Source organism: Dermochelys coriacea, chromosome 22 (assembly GCF_009764565.3).
Source record: "Dermochelys coriacea isolate rDerCor1 chromosome 22, rDerCor1.pri.v4, whole genome shotgun sequence".
In the NCBI taxonomy this organism is placed as follows: Eukaryota; Metazoa; Chordata; order Testudines; family Dermochelyidae; genus Dermochelys; species Dermochelys coriacea.
The window spans coordinates 3248514-3275761 of record NC_050089.1 but is presented as its reverse complement, the minus strand read 5'-3'; the positions used below and the strand labels follow the sequence as shown (position 1 = coordinate 3275761).

General features: G+C 47.5%; 1 protein-coding gene across 10 annotated transcripts in view; it reads right to left on the bottom strand.

The window, feature by feature from the left end:
• ST3GAL4 (ST3 beta-galactoside alpha-2,3-sialyltransferase 4) overlaps positions 1–17653 on the bottom strand; it is a 167440-nt gene extending 149787 nt beyond the window's left edge. For 4 of the 10 annotated variants that reach the window (XM_043500786.1, XM_043500788.1, XM_043500790.1 and 1 more), the window contains exon 1: positions 10284–10442. Coding sequence is in view for 1 of the 10 variants with exons in the window: in XM_043500783.1 (XP_043356718.1) it covers positions 10285–10287 (3 nt within the window). In the remaining 9 variants the exon portion in view is untranslated. Of the gene's footprint in view, positions 1–10283; positions 10443–17438 lie in introns of those variants that run through there. The other 6 variants (XM_043500787.1, XM_043500785.1, XM_038380581.2 and 3 more) reach the window with 4 other exon arrangements.
• Positions 17654–27248: the final 9595 nt, after the last annotated feature.

The following is a 27248-nucleotide window of genomic DNA, read 5'->3' as shown; positions in this document are numbered from 1 at the left end:
GTCTCACTTGAACCATTTTATGGTGTTGGCAAAAAGAAAAGGAGTACTTGTGGCACCTCAGAGACTAACAAATTTATTTGAGCATAAGCTTTCGTGAGCTACAGCTCACTTCATCGGATGCATTTCTCACAAAGCTTACGCTCTAATAAATTTGTTAGTCTCTAAGGTGCCACAAGTCCTCCTTTTCTTTTTGCACATACAGACTAACACAGCTGCTACTCTGAAACCTGTCTTTATGGTGTTGCTTATCAAGTGCCTGGGTAGTAAGATTCCACTGTGCCTGCCCAGGCCCTGTCCATGCTACGACCGAGGTTGTGATTCGTTACTGGCCTGGCTAGCTCGAAACACTGTTAGCGTCCACCACACCATGATTAAAACTAGGACTGGTTGAAAAGTTTTCCATCCAAAACAGGTTTCTGAAGGCAAATAGAGTTTTTGACTCAATTAAATTTTTCCTGCAAAGTGCGCTTTCCGCAGGCAAATGCCAACTTTCCATCCAAAAACCCAGGCACCTGGTAACAGGAAAGAAGTTGTTATTTTGGTGTGCGGGCTGCCGCAAGGCCTCATCAGGGTCCCATTCTTGTCCCCAGCTGGGCAGCATCCCCTATGAGGCAACACACCAGGGACTCCCAGGGTGCACCGCGGTGGCTCACCAAGAGAGGACCATGTTACACAGGAGACGGCTGTGCAGCCAGTCCTTGGTCCAGGTGCGTTTAGGCCATGCTCAGTTCATCTAGGAGCCAGGAGTCAGGAAAGGGGAGAAAAATTTCAAACATTTTAAAGACCTTATTTATTCTTAGTCAGTCACTGAAAACCATTGCAGGGGTTTCCGAGCCACCTGTACCTTCAAATGTCACAGCAGGAATGTATTTTACCAGAGGAAAAATACATGAGAGTTAGCTTTGTAAAGGTTTCAGAGCAGCAGCCGTGTTAGTCTGTATTCGCAAAAAGAAAAGGAGTACTTGTGGCACCTTAGAGACTAACAAATTTATTTGAGCGTAAGTTTTCGTGAGCTACAGCTCATTCATTCATCCGATGAAGTGGCTGTAGCTCACGAAAGCTTACGCTCAAATAAATTTGTTAGTCTCTAAGGTGCCACAAGTACTCCTTAGCTTTGTAAAGGGAAATCAAAGCTGCTTAACTCTTTGATTGCAGGCATTTTCCAAACAGCTTAGGAGAACGTGTGATGTTTTTATTGCACAATTGCAACTCAAAGTGCAGTGCACTGTAATTGGGTGATACCGGACCAACGATATTGCTCAGGCACTAGAAAGATAAGATGCGGGGTGGGGGAGTAAATGGATTTCTTGTTTCAAAACTATCTCCAGGATTGCAACAAGTTAAGCTGGCAAGCAGTGAAGAAGTGTTCATTAACAGAGAGCTCATTTAAAAACAAACAATCTCAAGGAATGCGGCTCTCAGAGAGGAGTACATAGAGGGACTCCTGGGTTCCATTCCTGGCTCTTCCTCCTGGGACTTTGGCCAAGACACTTATAAAAATAACTTGGCCCTTCACTAGCATCTTTCATGGGAGGCTCTCAAGGGGACGTCACAAATGCTAAAGAATGACACCTCAGCCCGCAGAGGGCAAGTAAGAGAAGAGACTACAGAACAATTGGATTCCGCTGCAGCAAGACAGATATGACACTGCAGAGAACCGATGCTTGAGGCACGGGCAGAGCACAACTCAAAGGCAAGAGCACTAGTGTAAAAGCCAGACACAAGAAACAAAAGCAGAGAGAATACCACTGGGAGCTTGGCTTGTTTAGCCTAGCACAATGAAGGCTCGGAGGGATCCAGTGGTTTTGGGTAATACATCAGAAGAGTCAGTTTCAGGGAAGGTGATGAGCTCTTTAAGCTGAAGGATAATGCGGACTCAAGAACAGATGGGGCAAACTGATCATGTGTAAATTTAGGCTGGAAATTGGAAGCCGGGAAGCAGGCTCTGGAACAGTCTCCCAAGAGGAGCAGTGGGGGCAATAAACCTCACTGGTTTTAAGGTGGAGCGGGATATATTTATGAAGGAAATCATACAACAGGGTTGCTTGTGATAGCAGAGGACTGGACTTGATAACCCAGGGAGTCCCTTCCAGTCCTGTGCATAGTCTAGGTTTCCCCACCCCCATCTCCTATGGGGAGAGATTGGGCAAAACAATGCATCCATCACAGCCTTTAGGTGTGCACTTGTACCTAGCCTTTTTTAAGGCTACCCAGGAAAGCTGTGACTAAGGGCCCGACCCTGTAAACACTGCCAGGCATAGTGCTTAGTCCCTGTGGGTGGAACTCCAGAGTAAGTGATACATTCTGTAACAGAAAGAAAAGGAGTACTTGTGGCACCTTAGAGACTAACAAATTTATTAGAGCATAAGCTTTCGTGAGCTACAACTCCCTTCATCGGATGCAGTGAGCTGTAGCTCACGAAAGCTTATGCTCTAATAAATTTGTTAGTCTCTAAGGTGCCACAAGTACTCCTTTTCTTTTTGCGAATACAGACTAACACAGCTGCTACTCTGAAACCTGTCATTCTGTAACAGAGCGTTCACAGCTCAGGTCCTCAGTAGGTCACAGAACAGGAAGATAAGACTTTCCCCTGGGGAATCCAACCTTCAGATACACAGACACGTGACCTGGATGAGCAGGGTGTGCGCACATCTCTGAGGGCAGAATTGGGCCCAAGGGGTGAAAGTGATCATACCAAGAGGGAGAGAGTTGGAGGAGAACCCAGACGGCTGCAGACATCGGCCCTCCTGGGACACCCTAACCAGCCAGGTGATGAGAGGTCACGTGAGGGAGTCAATCATTTTAAAAAGAAAAAGGCTAATGTGAAAACTGGCACCTTTGTTGTGGCTGGGGACTGAACGGGGGGTGTCCGGGGCTCACAACACGTTACAGTTTGGGCTGAAGGAGCGAGTTGACTAATCTAGGAGCTGTAACAGATTTATAGCCTCTATGGATCAGACTCAAAGAGGGACAGGCTGAGCGGTGGATTACATGAACTTAACTCCTCTTCTTTGGGCTTCCCACTGCATCCTCTCCTTGTGCCCATTGCTCAGCTCTTCACGGCAGGGGCTGTTTTGATTCCATGCTGAGGGTGGCACCAGAGACGCTGACGCTGCTCAGAAAAAAAAAATATTAGTAATTCCACTAAAAACAGACTGTGGAATCTCTCTGCAAATGAGGCTTTTATGTCAGAACCAGCACCTCTGAGCCACATGCCAAGGCAGCCAGCTTGCTGCAGCGGGGGAGTGGCAGAGAGAAGAGGAATGAGAAGTAAGCCCATGTCAGACCAGAATCAGTTCCCTTTCTTCTTTTGTTGGCAGCTAGAGAGTCCTGCCTACAATAAACGCTGGGAGAGCCAGAAAACACTCAAGAAACTGACAGCACAGAACCCAACCACCTAAGAGGAGATGCCAACGCGCAGTCAGAGCACACCGACTCTGCTTTCCGCCCTGAAAACCTTTATCAGCTTTATTCACTAATAATCTTCAACCAGACTGAAAGTTCAACAGCCTCTCAAGGAGCCACTTAAGCCACCTCCTTCCCTCCAGGCATTTGTTTCGGTGGGAGGGAGGGAGCCATTTCAAAGGTGGAGACACAACTTTCCTGGATTTAGTCCCATGAGCACGGCCATTTTGAAATCCATTTTCCACAGTACGAACCAGAGACTCATTTAGTTTCCCTGCCCCCTGTAGAAAGACAAAGCCCTAAACACGTGGGAAACCAGGCGTGTACTGCCCCTGCCTGGATAGAATGAATCAGACTCCCTGAAACATAGGGGTCTTTCCCTCTGTTGCCTGGAGGTTTGAAGAGAAGTTATTGTATCCCAGCTTTACAGATGTTTAAGGGAAATTCCCAGCCCCATGATCACAGAAACATAGGACTGGAAAGGACCTCGAGAGGTCATCTAGTTCTGTCCTCTGCACTCAAGGCAGGACTAAGTATTATCTAGACCATCCCTGACAGGTGTTTGTCGAACCTGCTCTTAAAAATCCCCAATGATGGAGATTCCACCACTCCCTAGGCAATTTATTCCAGGGCTTAACCACCCTGACAGTTAGGCAGTTTTCCTAATGTCCAACCTAAACCTCCCTTGCTGCAATTAAAGCCCATTGCTGCTTGTCCTATCCTCCAAGGTTAAGGAATTCTTCTCCCTCCACAGCGCTTTCCACATAAGCAGGTGCAAGGGTTCTTTCACAGCAGTACAGCAGGAAAAGAGAGAAGAGCTCATCTCGCATGGCTTCAGAGAACATGGCTGCACACCTCCAGCGGGGCTCAGCCTGATGAGAAGGGTGGAAAGTGCATGTTCAAGGCTTAGTTTTTTGCCGTCTTTCTCCAGTACCTTGGCAACCTCACTTGGGGCTGGAGACAAACTGAATGGCTCCAACTCCTCCTGCACTGTCGCTGTAAAATGACCTCTCACTCACTGGTTGTTTGAAGGACTGAAGTACCCTTGTCATTTCTTGCTTCCTTGCTCCAAGAGTAGACTGCAAGTGGTAATTGTGTGTATGGTCCAGAATTTAGGTTAATGCATTTCAGGCACTCCTGATGCACCCAACCTTTACACTGACATTTCTACTACTCTTTAGTGGTTCACGTACCGGGTCCTGGGTAATAACCTGAGAGGACACCACATTTCTAAAACTCACCTGACTCTTTGTTAAGAGAACTAGTTACAGAGATTATGCAACTGCAGCTAGCATTCTAGCCATGTGCAGGGAGACTGACTTCTCGGTGCCTCTTCCAACCTCTTCCCTTCGGCAACCTGTGTACCTCCTTCCAAGTTCCACACGGGCTGCTACGGTTAGTAGCACTGCCCCTTTGGCCTGAGAGCTTAGGCAATATTCAGAGCCTTGCAAGACTGGTTCTTTTAAGAGGAGAAATGGATGATGTGAGTCAGGTACATTATTTAGCTCTACCCTGTTTATTTATAAGAAATGTCAACAAACTCCTGTTTCCAGTGGAACCAAACAGCAGGAAGTTCCATTGCTCAGAAATCCCCATGCCTGCCTTTGCATCGAGCTCTGTGCCCAAGGAGCTCTGCTGCTCTGCACAGTCTCAGGCCATGCTCGCAACTGCTTCTCTGTCTGCTGGCTTTTTGCCTCACACACATACCTTGCCAAACAATCCCCTATCCCTGCATTTGCAATCAGGGAACTGCTCAGCCCACACAACTATAGCTTCTGATCAGGCCTTGTCACGAGGCCTTGGGTGGTAGCTTCTCATTTCCAGCTATCAGTACCTAAAGGGATTTAATTGCTCCTGTTATTTAGCCTGAAAGCAGGATTCTTAGCATACTCATGGGCACTAACCAGATTTGCAATTGTCTACAGATCAAAGACCCGCTTGATGGCAGCCATTTACACCTGACAGCATAACAGTAGTTCCTTTCACACCTGCCCTCTACTTCATGCCCTCTTGATGCTTGCCCCTTCTCTCTGCCATCCACGTTAACTTTTTGGCAGGGGAGAAGATCAGGCACCACTGTATTGCCCTCCATACCAACATGTTTATTTTGTAGCTTCCTCTCTAGATGCCGCTTTTAAGCACCCAGTCATGAATGCAATTCTTTCATTCCCCCAAACGAAAAAAATTCAGTGGTCAGGGAGCAATCTTAGCCACACATAGCACAATCCTGTTTTTCTCAAGCATGTACAGGGAAAAGATCCAGGGACTTGGATAAATGGGGAAGAATTCACAGGACTCCCGGGAAATAAGACCAACCTTCAGTTACACAGAGGTGAGACAAGTAGAATTATGTCACAGTTTTGTTTTCACTTTAGGAAATAAGAGATTGCAAAACAATGCCAGTACAATAAGATTGCTCAGCAGGTTCCCAGTGAGAGGTAGATTTTTGCCAGTCTAAAGAAACCCAAACTGGGGCACTTGGAGCAAAGTCTTATCAGGGACACATACCAAGCTTTGTCTTTCAGTGATGGAAATGAGACCAGAGCAACAGGGAGGAATCTGAATTCCAGAGACACACGGTAATTGACAAATACGGTAAGCACCCCGGACCCGCCAGCAGGGAGAGACCAAGGCTGGGCTGGAGGCCAAAGGGATGAGGACTGTTCAATGCAATCAAAGCAGAAAGCAGCAGTGAGGTACATGAGCAAGCCACCGCTGGCAGAAGAGCAATACACAAGGATGCGCTAGACACCGAAGTGCATGGGATTCTCCAGAAAAAGGGCTAGCACAGAATCAGAGGCGCAAGTTCTCTGACCTGTGCTTCACTGGCACAAAGCCAGTCTAGGTTGGCAGTGCCCCCAGCTAATGGCTGACCAGCAGCCTATCTGAAATGAGTCTGGCAGGTCTCAGTCAAGTCCCTGGCAGACAGGCCTTTACCACGGGTGGCGGGTATAATATGACAGCGGAGGCTAAGCCCCCCCAAACCAAGCCCTGACCTCACCCATGCTGCGCCCCCTCCCACAAGTTGGGGTTGGCGAGAGACCCTGTGCTGGGGCCCGTGAGCGCACCAGAGCTGTTTGGCCAGGGCTACTCCGGCCACGACGGGGGCTCGGGGCTCCGGCGAGCCTTGGGGGAGCTCTGGTGAGTGGGGCAGGGTTGCGTGGCTAGCCTCCCAAAGGGGGGGGGGGGAACTCATGCACCGCCCATGGCTGTCTACCATATATCGCTCAAGCCATCAATCACAAGCGACATCCCCTGCGGGCAGGCTAAGCGGAGGCAGAGAATTGAACGGGCCATAGGACACTGCACTATGCTCTTGCTCCTCAGGGTGGCACTTCTGAGACAGGACTGAGGCCTACTGAGGTTTGTCCACACTGCTGCTGGGAATGACAGCAGCCCGGGAACAAAGACTCAAGCTAGCGCACTAAAAATAGGTGTGTGGACGCTGGCGGAGACTCAGGATAGCCACTCAAGCTCAGACCCAGGGAGTCGGGTGAGCCGGAGCCCCCACCCGAGCTGCAGCGTCTACACTGCTGTTTTTAGTGCACTTGTTCGAGTGTGTCTACCCCAAGCCAGAAGACTTGTTCCCAGCTGTAGTCCAGACGTACACGACTGCCGGAGGACACCAAGGTTGCACTTCCAAGAAAGTCGGTGGCAGGGCTAGAGATGGAACCCAGCAGCTCCTAGCTCCAGGTCTTCTATTCAGATCCCTCCTCTCTCTGATCAAAGTTCAAACACCTAGCGCGTGCCAGCAACGCTGCACCAAGCAGAAACTGCCTCCCACAGAACACAGAGAAAAAGGAACAAAACAAAACACTACAAGAGGAGTTAAAACCAGCGCTAGATCAAGATAGAGACAAAGCAATACATCACTACGGTCAGGACTAAGAGGAACATTCAAGACAAGCACATGCCTCTGATCAACCTAGGGTGACCAGGTGTCCCAATTTTATAGGGACAGTCCCGATATTTGGGGTTTTTTCTTATATAGGTGCTATTACTCCCCACCTCCTGTCCCGATTTTTCACACTTGCTATCTGGTCACCCTAGATCAACCCCTATTTAAAAATTAAACAAGAAACTGAACCAAAGGAGAACCTTTTCCCCAACATATCAAGGGGCAGCTTTACTCGAACACTACTGTTAAAGTCTATTTGGAATACATCCTGAGCCAGGATCGAGATCCATTTTACAACTTTTTAATGGTCAGTTTCAGTGCGTTACGCCCAACTTATACTGGCATCCCAAGAGGAGAATCAGTGCCTCTGTTTCTAAAAGTTCAGCAATCAGCCATTTAGCAAAAAACAGCAGCTTTTAAGTTTCTGATCAGCTGCTTACCTGTTCTTTAAACAAATGTAGAAAGAGAAAGTTGCTTAGATGTGATTACATAATCCACTCCACGGCGTATGCAGAAAAATTTAGTCACCATCCTATAATTGGAGCTCAAAGCCTTTGACTCTCATGCACAGGGATCATGGAGATAGGACACGAAATGGGGAGGGTGCTGAGTTATTACAGAGAATTCTTTCCCCAGTGTCTGGTTGGTGGATCTTGCCCACATGCTCAGGGTCTAACCAAACTGCCATATTTGGGGTCAGGAAGGAGTTTTCCCCCCATGTCAGATTGGCAGAGACCCTGGAGTTTCCTCTGCAGCGTGGGGAACAGGTCACTTGCAGGTTTAAACTAGTGTAAATGGTGAATTCTCTGTAGCCTGAAGTCTTTAAACCATGAGTTGAGGACTTCACTAACTCTGCCAGAGGTTAGGGATCTATTTCAGGAGTGGGTGAGTGAGGTTCTATGGCCTGCAACGTGCAGAAGGTCAGACTAGATGACATAGATGCTGGAACTACGGGTGCTGCTGCACCCCCGGACTTGACGTGATTTCCATCATATACAGGGTTTACAGCACCCCTCATTATACAAATTGTTCCAGCACCCTGGCTAGATGATCACGATGATCCCTTGTGACCTTAAAGTCTAGGACTTAAATCAGAAGAGTTGCTTGCAGTTTGCAGTGTGAATGGCAGAGCAGTTGACAGAGTCTGTAATTTGCCTTCTTTTGAAAAGCCACTTGATTAAAAAAAAAAAAAAAAGTGTAGCACTATAGAGATCTCATCACCATTGTCCATCAGAGAAGAAACTAATTTCTAGAAATTAATCATCTCATCTTAATTATTAGAGCTAGATAGGAAATGATTTCCCCATCTCAGGAGAGTTTGAGATTTCAAAACGTTTTTTCTGTCCCAAATCAGGATAATCTCAAAAATATTCATGAACCAATAACAACAAAAGTATTAGATCAGGTCAGTCAAGACATTTTAATTTTAATAATTGCACAATATTTTGTTTTGATGTTGACCTTTTTATATTTAACCTTTTTTAGTAAGAGGTAACTAAAATATAAAAATAAAAAAATATCAGTAGGAACCAAAAAAACCCCAAAACACTTTTCATGTTAAAAACGTGGAAACAGGATGCGCAACTAATTTCAAAACTTCTTCAAAAGTTTCAAAAAACCAACCCCTTCATGCAAACAGCTTCAAGAATCCCAGCAGCTCTGTTAATGCTTTGCTGAGATTCAGAACACGTGGCAAATGCTGGTCACTATATTCTCGAGAACGTTAGCACCTCAACACTACAGCTGTATCTACATACAACACAGAAGCCACTTACCCTGCCAAGGGAGAGGAAGTCTGGCCCAGGCACCTGCTGGCTACTGGCCACCATTTCTGTAACCATCACTATCATAGGCAGGTGGCCGGGTTCGAACTCAGGGCTTTCCACACGGAGCTGTCCCCACTGAGCTCTGGACAAGTCCGTTTTAGCAGCAGGCAGAAACAAGTGGTCAGAATAGTCACAGAAGGGGCATATGCAAAGACACTAAACAGCGGGTTGCATACAAACTAGCAAGCAATGCTACCCCACCCCAGTGAGGGCACGAGTGAAGACAAGGCCTTGATCTTTTTTAATCACCACATTGTCTCACCCTGCTCATGGACAGCCAGGCAAATTGTGCAGATTTTGCACAGTTCCAAGGCAGAGCCAGGTGCAGCTCCCCATTTTAGGCTTGAGTTTTCTTTGACAATTTTAGTTAATTCCAACCCAAAACTTGGAGGAAAAGTTTCAGGGAGATGCAAAAGTGGCATGAATTGAAAGCCAAGGAACATTAGCCCAGCTCCGTCCCTGACCACATGCCACATCTATAGTAGCCATCACCAGGAAACCTCCCCCGGTGGCAGCAACAGTAGGAATGTTACAGCAGCTGGGACAAGGGCATTTTTACCACCATAGTGGTTAACCAGGTGGGGAAACTGAGGAACAGAGGGATTAAGGCCAGGGTTTGCCAAAATTAGCCACCTGAACCTAGTCTCCTAAATCTGTATTTAGCTCTAAATAAAAGTGACTTGATTTTCCAAGATGCTGAACACCCAGCAGCTCCCATTAAACACTTATAATTAGAATTAAGTTATTTATACCGAGGCAACCCAATCAGAGACTAAGACCCCACTGTGCTAGGCATTCTACCTCCCAGTCCGGATATTTTTCATGTGAGTGAGCTGGCCACACAGCAGGTCCATGGCAGAGCTCAGAAGAGACCCCAGCACTGAAGACTTCTCCATGCTTTGCTCTAACCCAGTGATTCTTAATGTATTTACCATGGGGGGCCACATATGTGGCCCACAATGTGTTATGTGGGCTGCCTCCAATACTACCTGTATGGCCCTGAAGATGTCATAGGGCCCACAGCTCTGTGCTGATTAGGCCACCAGCAGCCTGCGGGTTGAGAACCACTGCCATATGAGGCAATTGATTGAATCTGCAACCACATACCTCAGGACAGAATTGTAAGATCTTTAGGTAAAAGTCATGGCATTTACTCATATTTCTATTGACTTAGAAGCAAATGTCAAATGTCTCTTGGCTGGGAGCAGCTCCCATCTAGGAGTGGAAGATTGGGTCAGAGGGACCACAGCACTAGTCCATACCATCCTGAGAGCAAGTGATCTGCCTGAGGTGGAGTGTAACTGAACACTGCCTCTGATAAGAAGCTTGTTACTTGAGTTACTTAGAAGGAGGAAGGGAAGGAAGGGCGTTGGTTGGTTCTGTGACACATGATGCTGTCAGCAACAATGATCAGGAAAATACCCGGCCAAAGCTGCAAAGCCACAAATGGAAAGAGGTTGAGCACAGGGCTTATTGTACCAGAAATTTTAGTTCTAGTCTGCGTGAGATCACATGGCCACAGTTCTTGCTGCTGAATCAAGATGATTTTAGTTGGGGATTGGTCCTGCTTTGAGCAGGGTATTGGACTAAATGACCTCCTGATATTCAATGATTCTATGACCAGCTTTCAGAGTAGCAACCGTGTTAGTCTGTATTCGCAAAAAGAAAAGGAGTACTTGTGGCACCTTAGAGACTAACAAATTTATTTGAGCATAAGCTTTCATGAGCTACAGCTCACTTCATCGGATGCATCCGATGAAGTGAGCTGTAGATCACGAAAGCTTTTGCTCAAATAAATTTGTTAGTCTCTAAGGTGCCACAAGTACTCCTTTTCTTTCTATGACCAGCTTAATTGACAACCAGACACTCTGGCCCAGCCCCACAAAGAATCAGCAGCAAAGTTAGCAGGGATGCTGCTAATGTTTTGCAACCAACCCAGAAGCTCTGACTGCTGCAGAAGGTGGCCGCCTACTTGCTCAGTGGTGTGTGTGGGAAGGAGAGGGGGTGCATTAGGCCACTGTGCCCCGGGCTGCTGAATACTGCAGGGCGACATTCCACCACCCCAGCCCAGACTGCTCCTAGACCTGATTGCCTGGGGGCAGGGCTCTCAGCTCTGGAACTCACGCCCTCAGCCAACTCCACTGGTCCAACACAGCCAGAGTTTGCGTCCCTTCACGAGGACTGTTTGCTCCAGCTCTCGCAGCGGGTGGAGGGCCTTGCAAGCTTGGGGAAGCCCTGGTCACCTAGAGGGGAGGGTGTCTGGAGGCCATGCTCTTTCCAGTCACTGTTGTCAGTTTGGGGGTCTCCTTTAATGCAGCTAAGTACACCAACAGGGTTCTGAAATTAGGGTGAGTATAAGCGTATCTGCACTGCAAGGTGTAGGCAGAGACTACAGATCCTGTGACCCTACCAGCCCAAACCACCATATGCACAGCTGGGCTTTCTGGGACACATCTGACATCCCGAGTGTGATGTTCCCCTGGCGTTATCTGGACCGGTCACGCCAATCCTCGACTCTGGGAGCCAGCCTTACCCTGCTCTGCGGTGAGAACTCCCACTCCTGGGCTGTTCGCGCACAGCCTCTAGCATGTAAGGTGCTCCCAGTATGAGTGAGGACTTTTGGCCAGTGGCTGCTTGGATTGTGCAACCGAATGACACTAGCCAATATCTCCAGTCCCAGACACAACCTCCGTCTTGCAGTGTCCAGTTATGCTCACTGGACGCGGCAAGCTTATATGAATTCATCATTTTAATAGAGAAATTGATATGTACCAGGCTGGTTATCCCAAGGGGAGTCTCTGACATGCTTCAAAACAAATGCACTGTTTCAGGTAGAATAAAGAAACAAATTTATTAACTATAAAAGATAGATCTTAAGTGATTAGAAGTCAAAGATTAACAAATTGGATTTGGTCAAATGAAATAAAAGCAAAACACATTCTAAGCTGATCTTAACACTTTCAGTGCCCTTACAAATACACATGCTTCTCACCACAGGCTGGCTGGCTGCCCTTCAGCCAAGCTCTCCCCTTTGATCAGCACTTTAGTCACTAGGTGGTGGTGTCTGTAGATGGAGGTGGAAGAGAGAGGAAGAGCATGGCAAATGTCTCTCCCTTTTATCATGTTCTTTCTTCCCTCTTGGTTTTGCTCTCCATTCAGGGTCAGGTGAGCATTACCTCACTGTAGCCCCAAACTGACTGAGGGAAGGGGGGTGACTCACTGGAGAGTTCAACAGATCCTTTGTTGCTGCCTAGGCCAGTGTCCTTTGTTCCTGTGAGGCTGGGCTGGGTTTGTCCCATACATGCCCTGATGAAGTGTGAACTGCCCCTCTGTTCCTGGAGAGTTTTGCCTGGGCTTGTTTTAAGCCACGAGGTCACATTTTCAGCCTCATAACTATATACATCATATTACAACCTATAACATTACTATAACAACAATGCTCAGTCATCATGAGTCTTCCGAAGACACCCGATATGACAAACTTTGCATTGAATACCACAGAATCATATTATAAGGATGAACTTGGGGGTGAAGATTGTTCCCCCGAGATACAGTGTCACACTGAGCCTTTAGAAGCCCCCTGCCTCCAGTTAGCTCTATAGTCACCCAATCTGTCTGCTCCATTTTCTTTTGGCTCCCTCCATGTCTTCTTCCAATGCCCCTTGCCCGGTCTCCCCTTGTGCATGCCCCCGCCCCGCAGATCTCCTCATTAGAGCACCCAGAAAAGGGCTGCAAGGCCCAGCTGAGCAGCTTGGCCCTACAGAGCATTCCACCATCCAGGCATACCCAGCTTAGAGCAGCAGGATCATCCCCTACACCAGTGGTTCTCAACCATGGGTACATATATCCCTGAGGCTATGCAGAGGTCTTCCGGGCGTACATCTACTCATCTAGGTATTTGCCTAGTTTTACAACAGGCTACATAAAAGCACTAGCAAAGTCAGTACAAACTAAAATTTCATACAGGCAATGATGTGTTTGTATTGCTCTATATACTATACACTGAAATGTAAGTACAATATTTATATTAAATTGATTTCTTTTACAGTTATATGGTAAAAATGAGAAAATAAGTATTTTTTCAATAATAGTGTGCTGGGACACTTTTGTATTTTGATGTCTGATTTTGTAAGCTACTAATTTTTAAGTGAGGTAAAACTCAGGGGTACGCAAGACAAATCAGTCTCCTGGAAGGAGTTCTGTAATCTGGAAAGGTTGAGAGCCACTGATCTACACATCACAGACTAAATAAAACCCTGGGCAGTGAACGACTAACATCTAGCAACCCAGATTCCACAACTTACCCCTGGGACACCAGTTCCACAGTGTGACTGACCTTGGCATGAGGAAATGGTTCCTCTCCTTCACCCCAGCCAGAGTTTTCCTTTGTTCAGTCTCATCCCATTCCTCTAAGCTCTTCCTTTCCAAATCACCCTGTGCGATCCCTCTCCTTCCCTGTTTAATCAGCGTGCATGGCGCTTTGCAGAACTTTATGAGCTTGCTAACACACTATGGGCACAGCAGAGACAAGCCAAGGCCCTGGAAACCTGAATTGTTGAGATCTGGCACGTAGCTTGCAGTTTGTTTTCTTGTATGCAAGACAGCAGGAGAGAGAACAAGAGGCGGGTGGGGCTTGGAGCAGGGAGACGCTGGTAGGCTGGTCCAGACAGAAAGCAGTAGGCAAAGACAAGTGGGGACATGAAGAGGTGGATAAGGGAGACATAGGGGGTTATGAGGAGGGTCAGAGTAGGAAATCAAGACTGTTATAGGAAGGGACAGCAGCAGCATGCAAGGCATGAAGGCAACAGCAGCCTGTCACATGGGGCAGCATGAGCTAGTGGTTAGAGCACAGGGTCAGGAGACCTGGGCTCCAGACATGGTTCTATTGCTGGGTCACCTTTGGAAGCCACTTTGCTCTCAGTATGCCCAAGATCACCCCCACCTGCGTGAGGTGCTTTGGGAACATCAGATGAGAGGCACTAGATGTGGCCCGTATTCTGAGCATGCAGACTCTGCTCCCCATCCACCATTGAGGTGACGCACACTTGACTCTCTCCTTTGTCAGGAGCCCCTCTCCCTTGGCAGGACTTTCCTGGCGTGAGAGTTACCCAGATCTTTATGCACTGTTCCCCAAGCAATGGTGTTGGGGACAGCCCTTCCTGCCATACTGCAAGTTCCCATCTTGTTTGCACCCACAACCACACCAAGATCACTTCTCCACCTCCAAAGCATCTTCCTCCCTGCACATCACGTTCCTTCTCACCCCCACATCCACCCCACATATTAGTTTGGAGTTCTCACTGTTTTCATCCCGAACCAACTCACTAAGCAGCTCTATCCCCCAGTACCCATTAGCGAGCTTTTCCCTGCTGCTTCGTCCAAACGATCATAGAATCCTAGAATCTCAGGGGTGGAAGGGACCTCAGGTCATCTAGTCCCAGCCACTGCTCAAAGCAGGACCAATCCCCAACTAAATGAGCTATTGGCCCTACATCAGTCAGATTCCACAGGCAAGTGATTTCCTCTGGTCCCTGATGGGCACTTCACATGAAACTACCTGGGTATTCTTTGCTTCCAGCCCATCAGCAGGCATTGGAGCCATTTCACAGGGGCACTTGCTGGTAATACAGTCAGCAGGTCCATGACTATATAATTCAGGCCAGGACTTCAGGAGAGCCTGAGTGGTGATGCTAGGTAGTACAACCAGCCTGGGAGCTAGAAAGGATGACAAGATCTGTCTGCACCCAGCAGCCTCAATAAAACACCCCCTTTATATTCATTACAGCCAGATCCTATCGCTTTTCTATTGCCAGGGACACTGCATTGCCCAACCCAATTTTAAGTGTGTTTGTTGAGAGGAAAATGCCTCTCTGGACATAGCAGGCGACAGCTAATTGCCTGGGCCCCAACAGACCATGTGTGTTTTCAATTGCTCATTAGAGGAAAAACCTGTAGAACAGCGGAAAGATACTCCCCCATCAGCAATAACAGCAGGTCAAGCCATTCTCAGCAAGGCCGCACCCGCTCCTAAGGAGGAGCAGGCTGGAACGTGCAGCCCGAAAGAGGAAGCCTTCCCTGGCGGCCATGGGGAGGATGCACATGCCTTTGGCGGGAGGCCGGGACTGCCCGATATTTACAATCGATCAGTCCCATGTGGGGGCTGCCTACATCACAGGGCAGAGCCACCAGTTTAAATTAAAAAGAAACACAAAACCTTGCCCCTGACTAGCACTGCCCCAGTGATGGGATGGTGACCTCAAAAAGAAGCAGTCCACTTTCCTTTTCTTCTCATTTCTCTTTATCTCCACCCACAAACCACTTCTCTTATCAACTCAATCCCAGGAGCTGCACACATGACTGAGCAGATTCAGCAGGAGAAGGGGACTCAGGACACCTGGGTTCCATTCCCAGCTGGTACTGGTTTGCTCTTTGGCCTTGAGCAAGCCACTTATCACTGCACCAGATGCCCCATAGGGGAAGGGATCCTTATGCCCTTGTGTCAAGCAAAAAGATGCCATAGAAGCACAGTGGCTTATTAGGCAAGGAAATCTCTCAAGAGCCGCAGTCAGAGGAAGTCCTGAGAAGGGTTGGGGCCTTGTAAAGAAGGCTGGTTTGATTTACAAATCAATCGTGCTTAGTGTTTGCTACTATGTTATCAGTATGTTCCAAACACACACACATCAGTGCTCCCAAAATATGGAGCCACGGAGGGAGGCAACACAGATTAGCTCATGTCACCAACAAGTCAGCAGGTTGCTGTGCTGGACTGTTACTGGTGGTGTAGGAGGATTCTAATGCACATACACAGGGTCGAATCTTTGCATAGTTATACACACAGCTGTGTGCCTGCATTGAATCTAGTCCACTCAAACACTTCACAATCCTCCTCCCAGATGCTCTGATCCCTTAATTCACCATGCCCTCATCCTGACAAATCCATCCCATGCAAGACCCCAACGGACAACTTTCCTTCTTCCCCACCCACCTCCCAAGATTTCTGAATTTCCAATGGCTCTTAACGGTTCCTCCTGCAGTGGAGCATCTAGAGTTCATTCATGCGTGTGCATTACAGAGACCTGAACCCTCAGCAGAGACATTCTTTTGCAAAGCAACAAGTAAACAGAAAGAAACTGAAAAGCAAAAACCAAATTGTATTTGTATCAGCGCCTAGACCACAAATCTGAGGGGCTATTTGCTGACACACAAATCTGCAATGCCCCTGTCAAAATATCCAAGTGTGACTATTAGCCATATACTTAAAGGTGTGACACATTTAGAAAGACAAGATGGGGGAGGTGACATATTTTACTGGACCAATTTTCTGTTGGCGAGAGAGACAAGCTTTCAAGCTACACAGAGCTCTTTTTCAGGTCGCATTTAGAGGCACCCAAAATAATCTCTGTCCTGGTTTTAGGGCTCCTTTTCCCTAATAAGCACTGATCTACAAAATCAATGCAAAACCTGCTTAAATAATAATACTGATCTATTGCCAATATTCGAATCCAGCAAGATCACATTTTTTTGATGCCAGAGCCTAATGAAAACCAAACTCATGTGTGTGTCTGTCCATTCCATTCCTGTGATTTCCTTTTAGCAGTAAATTCCAGTAACTCAGCATGCATCTAGTTGTTCTCACATGCCTTCTACTAGCTCCCCCATGATACCTTAACATTAGTTTCAGAACCACTAGAAGCTGTTTCCTATACCAAGCAGCCAGTGATGCTATGCGCAGATCAGACACATGCCAATACATCACCCTTCCTGAGTCTCATCTTTTCCAAGCTTGAAGTTTGGTGGTGGCTGTTTATTTTACCCCCCACCCCCTTAAGAAGTCTAGATAACCAGATACCCCAAACAAGCCTATCAAAAAGACCTGCAGTATTTCTCACTAGATCCTTCTAGTCTTAAAATCAGAAAAGCAGAGACAGAGGTCCAAGTTCAAACACATCCAGAACATTTCAGGCACAAGAGGCTGCTCCCTGCAGTGCTTTAAAGGTGGATTCTGGATCAGCGGTGGACATGAGCCCAGTTTATGGGCGCCTTTTGTTGCAGCCTTTAAATCCGCTTTAATTTTATTTTTAGCTCAGGAGTAAACAAAAACAAAAACCAGACCCGCACGCCCCTCCTGGGTTGGTCCCAGGCAGCATGTCAATTACACACCCACCCTCCCACCCCGGTGCTGCAGCCAGAGGAATGCAATTGACCAATTTCCCCCTTTAAAACGCCTAACGCTTGGGGCGGGTTCGGGTACAGGGGCTTATGCGCATCCCCCCACCCCAGGTCTGCTCAGCTGAGCTGCTTGAACTCACCTTCAAGCAGCCATCCGGGTGCCTAGGGGGAGGAGGGGGCTCCGATCCGCTATTTGCTAGCCAAAGCCGTCTGCAAAGGGAAGAAAGGATTGTAATCCGAATTGTGCGGGGGGCTGCAGGGCTCCCCGGAGGAAGGGCTGCAGAACGGAGCTGCTTTGCAAAGGAGGGAGGGAGGGAGGGAGGGATGCGAAATAATGGCCCTATATAAAGTTAGCATGAGCTGGGAAGAGAGGAGTGTGGGCTGGGGCAAACGGATGAAGTTGGTCCGCCCCTGCTGACCACGCTTGCGCATAGAGCAGCTGGCAGCCTAGGTCAGCTGTGTGTGTGTGTGTGTGTGAGTGAGTGTGAGAGTGAGAGAGAGAGAGAGTTGGGGTGGGGGGAGCAGGAGGGAGATGCCAGCAGGAGGTGGGGGAAAGGGGTTGATCCCGGGGAGGTTGGAGCACAGAGGGGTTCCCTCACTCCCCCCACCTCCTGTGCTGGGTGCATGAATGAACAATAGGTGTGGAGGGAAAGGTCTGCTCCCAAGATAAGAATAGCCCCTTTCATAGCTGTCTCCCTTTCCCAAGGTCTCTGTTTACCTCTTTCCCAAGGGAGATGGAGGGTATTGATCTTGTTTCCCTGCTTTGGGGTTGGAAAAAAGATAAATCTTTAAAATGCATCCTAACTGAAGAGGGGTGTGGGGCTAACAGAAATCCCTTGCACTAAGTAAGGCCTTTCTCTTTGTTTCCTTACACCTTTCTCCCCACCCTCTTTACCCCCAAGATACAGGCCCCTCCAGAGGAGACAACCCTGGTTGCATGCAACCTCCCAGTGCAGCACAGCCTGGGGGCAGTTCACCAGGGAAAAGCATCTCCTCCCCCACCCGCAGGTGCGCTCCTGCCCCCTCTGGCAACACTGCCGCTCACCTGCTGCTGTTCTGGAAGACCCGCAGAGTCCATGGGTTCTGGCAGTGGCCCGACATGTAATGGTATAGGCCCTATGCTGGGCAGCTTGCAGCCTAAAATTAGACAGGGCTAAGCAGCAGGAGAGGAAGTTATGTGGGCTGCTTTTGTATCACAAATCACACACACACCCGCCCCAAGGAGCCTAAAATTCAAGGGCAGCTCTGATGGTTTCATCCTGGCTCCAGGATCTCAGTGCACTTCACCGCCTCACAAGCCTCACAATGAGAGTGTTCATCCCTATTGTATGGATGGAGAAACTGAGGCACAGAAAAGCACAAGGTCTTGGCCAAAGCCACAAGGTGAGTGCAAAGCTGCTGTGGGGTAGTATTTGCTAAAGACATTTCCCCATGTCTGCACTTGAGGAGCTCCCATCCTGCTCACCTAAAGAGGGGACTTCTCCTGAAGATCTCAGTGAGGAATGATGGTCCATTGGTGGGAGACCTGGGTACAGTTCTCTGTTCCACCACAGCTTTCCCTGCATGAGCTTGGGCAAGTCTCTTTGGCTCAGATTCACAAAGATATTTAAGTTCCTAACTTCAGGGAAACCAATGGGAGTTAGACGCTTGAGAATCTGTGTCTGTTCCCCATCCGTACAATGGGAATAATAGCACTGCCCTACCTCACAAGGGTATGGTGAGGTGCTCAGATACTATGCTCACAGGGGCCAGATAGGTACCTTAGAGAGATCGGGGAGCAGCTCCTTTCCGAGAGACTTCTCAATGTCCAAGGAACAAGTTTCAGGCAGGGGTCCTTGCTTGGAGCCCAGCCAGCGAGGCAGTGACTCAGAGAACTGGCTGAGTTCTAAGGCAGCCCTGATGGGAAGCTGGCAGAGAAAGCGTTCTTCATCAGGGATTTATCCTGCAGTGACATTCTCCATGACCTGTTCGCTATTGACAGATGAATGAAACCGTGGGTATAATAACTGGTACTATGACACCAACCAACCAGCCTGGTCTGGCTTCCAGTCCTGTCCAACATCCTCCCCCCCCTTCTGACAAGTCCTCGTGCAGAGTCTGCTCCTTATGGTTAAATATGTGCCTAACACACCAATCTACCATTTTAGCCCAAGCTGTGCCTGTTTGGACAATTTCTTTAACGAAACTCGATGTCATCCTCAGGTGCCATAGGAGCCAATGCCTATTGTATGACAGATCCAACAGTCCAGCCCCCTGGTTTTGACCTTCTGCCCCATCTGTGGGCCAAGCTTAATCACTTGAAATGTAGAGTGATCAGATGTGCTGCAAATGACTATAAGTGGGACTTTCACGACTCTCCCTTTTGCTGCTGTGGCCAGTCAGAAGATGCAGGCCGCACTCATTGGGCTGGAGTGCCTGGTTCCCCCCATGGGCTTGCACAGTGCTCTTCCCTCAGCAACTCGATGGCCAAGACTTAGACTAACATGCTTGACTTGAATGTCTATGTAGATGCAATTGCCAAAAAAAACCCAACCCAAATCCATTAGATGGAACAATGATTCTCTGACAGACTCGGCAGCAGAAATGGACGTGGTTCTGGCTACAGGTGTCACTCGTCAAAAACATGTCTGTGAATAAACATTTCAAATAGCCTTAGGTTTTGGAATAATCTATTATATTAGACTCCATTGTCTCCCACTTCCTCCCCGCTCCCAGAAAAGGAGTAATTTTAAAATGCAGTTTATCTTGGGCTTATTGGGCTTAAGCGCTAGATAACATAGTAGTGAAAAACAATTCCCTCCACTGCAGGAATTAATGGTGCTATCCTGGGGCTCAGGAGGTCTGACTAAATTGGTGGTTCTCAACTTTTTCCAAACTGTGACCCCCTGCTGAAACAGAAAATGGCCGCTATCCCCCCAACCATAAAGTGAGGAATGGTGCTCACCACCACCCTCAGCCTGCTGGTGACCCCAGCTTGAGATCCCTGGGGGCTAGATAGTCATAATGGTCCCTTTGGCCTTAAAATTCTATGGATCAATAATCTAATTAGCAGATTTACCTGTTGTCTCAGAAAATGAATTATATATTCAAAAGAGAAAAGATGGGAGTTTGGGGAGGATGCACTATATTGCCAATATTAACACCTCCCCTCCCCCCCCAAGGTTAAGTCATTGCTGTAAAGGCAAACATCAGTGCAGCTTTCCTGCAGGACAACTTTGGTGCCTCCATCATATTTATTTACTTACTTGGATTTTTACAAAATATCATTTTTTCTTTTGAAAAAGTGGCCATCCAATGTTTTGCAGGCCCTTGACAATCTTTGAACATCTACATTAAATAAAGAATTTGTCATTCTAGCACTTTGCCCTCTGAAGTTTCTCATCATCTGGATCTTTCTGCTGAAATCAGGGGTGACACAGCTAACAATGTTGATGCTGAAACCTAATGATGACAACATAAAACAGTGCCAGTGCGAGCCCGTTGAGGGCCCTAAGCAAGAATATTTTGGGAGGCGCCATACACAACACACTAATAAGTAATGGGGCCCCCTAGAGCTGCTTGGGGTCCTACACCATTGCTTAGTCTGGCTCTGATGTAAAATGTTAGCAACCTAAATGAGAAGAGCGGGGCTGTCCACAGGTCTCTCAAAGCAGTTGTACCAGGATGTTTGAAGAGTTAAGAACAGAACATTTCATCTGTTTACACTTGGTTCCCATTATCGAGTTGTTCTACAAATTCATGAGGGCTGGAAAATGGGCTATGTGAATAGAAGCTCACATGCTGGGGCATTCATTTGATGACAGATATGTCCAATCATAGGTACCGACTTCCCCTCTGCCCAGTGGATGCTCGACCCCTCCTGGCTCCGCCCCTGCCCTGCCTCTTCCCGCCCCGCCCCACCCTCACCCCACCTTTTCACCCCTGCCCTGCCACCTTCCCCTCCCCCATTTCACCTCCGTCCCCCAAGTCCCCGCCCCTGCCCCGCCTCTTCTCCACCTCCTCTCCTGATCGTGCTGCGTCCCCACTCCTCCCACTCCCTCCTGGAAAGTCCTAAGAGCCACCAAACAGCAGTTAGGCGGCAGGCAGGAAGCGCTGGGAGGGAGGGGGAGGATCGGGGACATGGCACGCTCGGTGAGGGAGAAGGAAGGAGAGCTTGGATGCTGGTGGGTGCAGAGCACTCACTAATTTTTCCCTGTGGGTGCTCTAGCCCCGGAGCACCCACGGAGTCGGCACCTATGTGTCCAGTAACAACCAGATTAATTGACAAACCTATCAACAGTCACTGAAATGGTTAGGATTAGCAGTGTTAATAAAACAAAAATGATCTTATCAGTCCTTTAGAAAGATAATGGAGCAAATAATCAAGCAACCAATTTGCAAACATCTAGAATATAATAAGGTGATATGTAACAGTCAGCATGGATTTGTCAAGAATAAATCATGCCAAACCAACCTAATGGTTTTCTTTGACAGGTCAACAAACCTTGTGGATATGGGGAAGTGGTAGACATGGTATATCTTGACTTTAGTAAAGCTTTTGATACTGTCCTGCATGACTTTCTCATAAAACTAGCGATCTACAACCTAGATGGAGCTACTATAAGGTGGATGCATAACTGATTGGAAAATTGTTCCTAGAGAGCAGTTATCAGTGGTTCACAGTCAAGCTGGAAGGACATAACGAGTGGGGTCCTGCAGGGATCAGTTTTAGGTTCAATTCTGTTCCATATCTTCATCAGTTATTTAGATAATGGCATGGAGAGTACACTTATAAAGTTTGTGGATGATACCAAACTGGGAGGGGTTCCAAGTGCTTTGGAGGATAGGATTAAAATTCAAAATGCTCTGGACAAATTGGAGAAATGGTGTGAAGTAAATAGGAAATTTGTGAAATCAACAAGGACAAATACAAAGTACTCCACTTAGTAAGGAGCAATCAGTTGCACAGATACAAAATGGCACATGAGTGCCTCGGAAGGAGAACTGCGGAAAGGGATCTGGGGGTCATAGTGGACCACAAGGTAAATATGCGTCAACAGTGTAATGCTGTTGCAAAAAAAGCGAACATCATTCTGGGATGTATCAGCAGGAGTATTGTAAGCAAGACACGAGAAGTCATTCTTCCGCTCCGCTCCGCGCTGATTAGACCTCAGCTGGAGTATTGTGTCCAGTTCTGTGTACAGCATTTCAGGAAAGATGTGGACAAACTGGAGAAAGTCCAGAGAAGAGCAACAAAAAAGATGAAAGGTCTAGGAAACGTGACCTGTGAGGGAAAATTGAAAGAAGTGGGTTTGTTTAGTCTGGAGAAGAGAAGACTGATGGGGGGACATAACAGTTTTCAAGTACATAAAAGGTTGTTACAAGGAGGAGGGAGAAAACTTGTCTTCCTTAACCTCTGAGGATAGCAATGGGTTTAAATTGCAGCAAGGGCGGTTTAGCTGGGACATTAGGAAAAACTTCCTGTCAGAGTGGTTAAGCACTGGAATAAATACCCAGGGAGGTGGTGGAATCTCCATCATTGGGGATTTTTAAGAGCAGGTTGGACAAACACCTGTCGGGGATGGTCTAGATAATATTTAGTCCTGCTTTGAGTGCAGGGAACTGGTAGATCATCCTGACCTACAGCCCCCCTGCCATTCCAGTCCTGAGCTTCCCTTCAGCAGAGACCACAAGTCAAGCTGAATTATGCCAAAGGGTGTGTTGTTTCTGGGATGGTTACTCATAGGGATGATCTCACAACCAGCTCCTGTGGCCAGCATCAGCAGCTCTTCCTGATCATCTCTACTTTATAAAGGTTCCACTCTCTAGAGTTAGAGAAGGTGCCATCCCCTGTGGGCTGCTATATCAGTGATCACAGTGTCTCTGTCAAGTGCAGTAATATCTGTGTAACCTCTGCTAAAGCTCGGGCTTTATCCACTAAGCTACTTATTCCCCATATGTCTGGTATTTCAGCATACCTGGCACTAGGGTTTTCTTTGTGGCAGGAAGTGAGGCAACGGAGTGGGCTCATCCGTGGGGACCGTTATGAATGGCAACATGCGAACTGCATCTCCAATGTCAGGCTGTAACAAGAAGATCCAGTGGAAATAAGTGGGGCCCCAATCCCACACGGGGAACTAGGACCTGTCTGAATGGTGTCCAGAGCCAAATATTCAGTTGCTTGGGTTCCTCACTGCAAGTTTTGTGGTGCCTGAAGACAATAACAACATTCAATACAATTGTAATCATGACACTTCCTCTCCATACAAAAATACTAGATCAAAACAGCAGTCAGCTTGCAAAAAAGTGAGCACATAAAAACAAAACACACTCGAACAACTCCAGGAAGTTCCAAAGCCCAGGTAACTTTAGCTCCGCTCCACCCGTGTCTGCAGGGCACCACCATTTTTAAATGACATGAGCATGTACCATTATTTTTGCAGTTCTGGCTCATTCAGGGTGCAATTGGCCCCCATACAGAAGGCCAGCACTGGGCCTATATATGGACACCATCACCATGGCTAAGCCCAGAGTGAAAGTGCTCAATCTGTTGCTACTGTAGGAGTACAATGCTAATGCTCAATGCCACCCTCCCAGAGCCAACACTGGCTACATTAGCAGCAGCTGCTGCTGATTGGTTGGGAGGTAGCATGGCCTAGTGGATAGTACACGAGACTGGGACCCAGGAGTCCTGGATTCTATTCCTGGCTCTGCTGCTGGGCGACCTTGGGCAAGTCATGGCCCTGCTCTGTGCCTCAGTTTCCCCATCTGTAAAATGATGTTGACCTCATTTATTGAGCGCTTTGAGATCTACTGGTGAAAAGTGCCAGGTGTTGTTGTTATTCTCCCTCACCCTGCTCTGTGCAGGGGCAGGGATCTTGAACCCATCCCAGAACCACAGCTCCATGGCTCTTACCCAACAGACCAGTCCCCTGCCCCCGTCTATTCAGCATCTTAGCTGCCAACTCTTGTGAGGAGGATAAAATGTAACCACGCTGGATTTCTGGTTAGCTCCAAGGAGGTAACAAAGCTCTGCAGTTTAATCTGGACACAGGATTCTTCTTTTCCTGCTCTGAACTGTTGCGCAGAGAGTTCTGCTATCTCCGCCCTACCTCACGGGGCAGTCTGAGGTTTAATTAAGAAATTTTGGGAAAGATCCTCAGATGGAAGGAGTGTTGTATCTGATCATTCAAGTCCCCCCAGAGTCCCTGACACACCTGATTCTCACTGGAGTGAGCCCTGGAAACAGCCATTTGTCTATGGCGTTGACATCTGCCATGAGACCACACGATGCATACTCTAAGGCAGTGGCTCTCAAACTTTTATACTGGTGACCCCTTTCGCATAGCAAGTCTCTAAGTGCGACCCCCCCTTATAAATTAAAAACACTTTTTTATATATTTAACACCATTATAAATTCTGGAGGCAAAGTGGGATTTGGGGTGGAGGTTGACAACTCGTGACGCAAGGTTATTACATGTGGGAACTCCCTGAGAGGTCCCGACCCCCCAGTTTGAGAACCCCTGCTCTAAGGGAAACCGCAGATCAACTCAACAAGCTGACATGTGAGGAGATGAAAAACCCCTCACCCTTGTCCTTTGAACTCAGTGCAGAAACATGCCAGGGAGAGAGAACTGGCAAAAGATTAAAAGAAATTCCAGGCAGGGGAGATGTGGCAAAGGGTCCTTCATGGATCCAGAAGCACTTAGAGAATTCTACACGAATATTGTGAGATTTTGACTTATTGGGGACACAGAAAACAGCCACCAAAGTCCAAGCAACAATGGAAGCAGACAGTGCAGCCTGTAAGGGTGATTCTGAGCAGATCAGGGAATCTAGGTTAATCTCATATGCTAATACTAATTTTTGGTCAGATATTTTGTTCTTCTCCCCTGGAATAATCCAATTTGCAGGTATGATACAGTGTAAAGTAACTGTGGCACTATAAGCAATAGCGATCCATGAATGCATCAGATACGCCATGGCCCAAACCGTGTTAGTGTCACCAAGAGTGGAATTTGATGCTTTTAATTTTGAGGCTGGAAATGCCAGTTCAGAACGACGACTATAGGGCTTCATTATATATAAAGAAAAAAGTCAATTGTGTAGTAATGTGCACAGCACTTTACAAGCAGAGAGCAATACCTGTTCCCTGTCCTTAAGAGCTTAAATCCCGTTGGCAGATGCTTGGGAAGGCCCGAAAAGAAGACACTGGAGTAAATTTGCTAGTTGCATCCATATGTTCTATAGTATCCAACTCAACTTGCAGTTCTACTCCAAAGAGCGACTGTAGAATGGGAGTTCCTTCAGCCCCCTTAATTAGTCAGAGCTTTGATCATTTCCCAAAGCAGCAGGATTTACACACCTTCCAAAACTATTGTCACTTTGGATGTTCACATTACCCATCTAAACGTTCAAATCCTTCAAAGCCCATATCCCCCAACATGATCTTGTGGTGGTGAGTACACTCTCTGAAGTAATAGTTCCTTCTATCAGGACAAAGTCTGCTGCCTTCCGAGGCCACAGACTAGGTTAGCTTGTGGAGATCCAGCCGAGGAGCCAGGGGTGATTGCACTACAACCTGACTGGGGTGGAGGAACAAGGCATCATGCTAGGGAAGAATGGCAGAGCAGTAAACTGCAGGGGATGCGTGCAGGAAAAGAGAACAGCTCTGACTGAGTGGGAAAGGTAACCAATAGACAAACATGCCAGTGAACCTCAGATGTCAGTTGCACATTAATTATCATCGCCTACCAGTTTCTGGGTGCCCAGGCATGACAGAAGCTAGTCTCTCTTGGAGATGTTAAGCAGGGTCTGTGTTAAGATGGCATGGTTTATCTTTTCATTTGTTGCCTGCTGTGCGTTCCCTCGTTCTGCACGGATTGCCTCTGAATGCTATTACCCTGGGGCTTGTTATGAAGCAATCTGTTGGAGACAATGCTCCCTGTTTGCTGTCAGAGAGCTTCCCACTTAATGCCCTGCAAAGATGCTGTAGTGCTTCCTTTGCTTGGCTTTCCACCATGTTTCAAGCCTGCGCTTGTCTTGAAATCAAAATGGATTGGCAGCTGGCCCAGCCACAGAGGTCAGTCGAGGCAGCCTTGGTTATATCCAGGTGAGCCTGGGGTTATGATCAGTCTGCAGGGTACTTTTGGGAATGACTAAATGGTGGTTTAGATTAATGCCAGCGCAGCTTCTATCCAATTTGGTGACCTTTGCTTCTTGCTCAGCCGGCATAATAACAGTAATTATTTTACACTGTTATTCATGTTTAGTACTGGGCCCACTGCCATGCAACCTGATGGCCTGTATAGCTCCTTTCATCCTACAGTGTTTGCAAGATACATCCATCCAGCACTGCCCAGTGCAGTCAGCTCTGGGGAGGAGACTGGGTTGCCCTGAGTATAACCACACTTCTGGCTGCAGGGGAGAGGAGAATGGGGGACGTTTGGTCAAGGATGCCGCAGGGAGCGCACCCGATTTTAGGATCTCTAAGGCTTGATTTTCCAAACGGTGGTTTTTGTGTGTGTGAGTAATAACACAACTTCTCGGCCAATATGGGATACTGCAGAGTATTTGAAAGCCCAGCATATTACTTGGTTACAATCAGCTGTGGATTTTGCTACCCAAATTGTGCAATACTGTTCGTTTATGGATGATATAGACGTCAAGGTGTCTTTATGAAAGATTTGCTACGTTTACCAACAAATACAACAGGAACACAGATATCAGAACCACTGCATTACTGCATAGGCTGAAAATACAAATTGGACTAGGCAAATTGCAAAGGAATTACAAGTGATGGTGCAGCAAGATAGAAATAGCGGAGTTGTGAAAAAAAATACCTGAGGCAGCTGGTAATGATGTTTGAAATCACTGTTTCATTCACTGCGAAGCTTTGGTGTCCAAGGGTATTTTCCCTGATTGTATGGCAGTGCTGAACGAAGTAGTGAAAACTGTTACTTTTCGTAAAG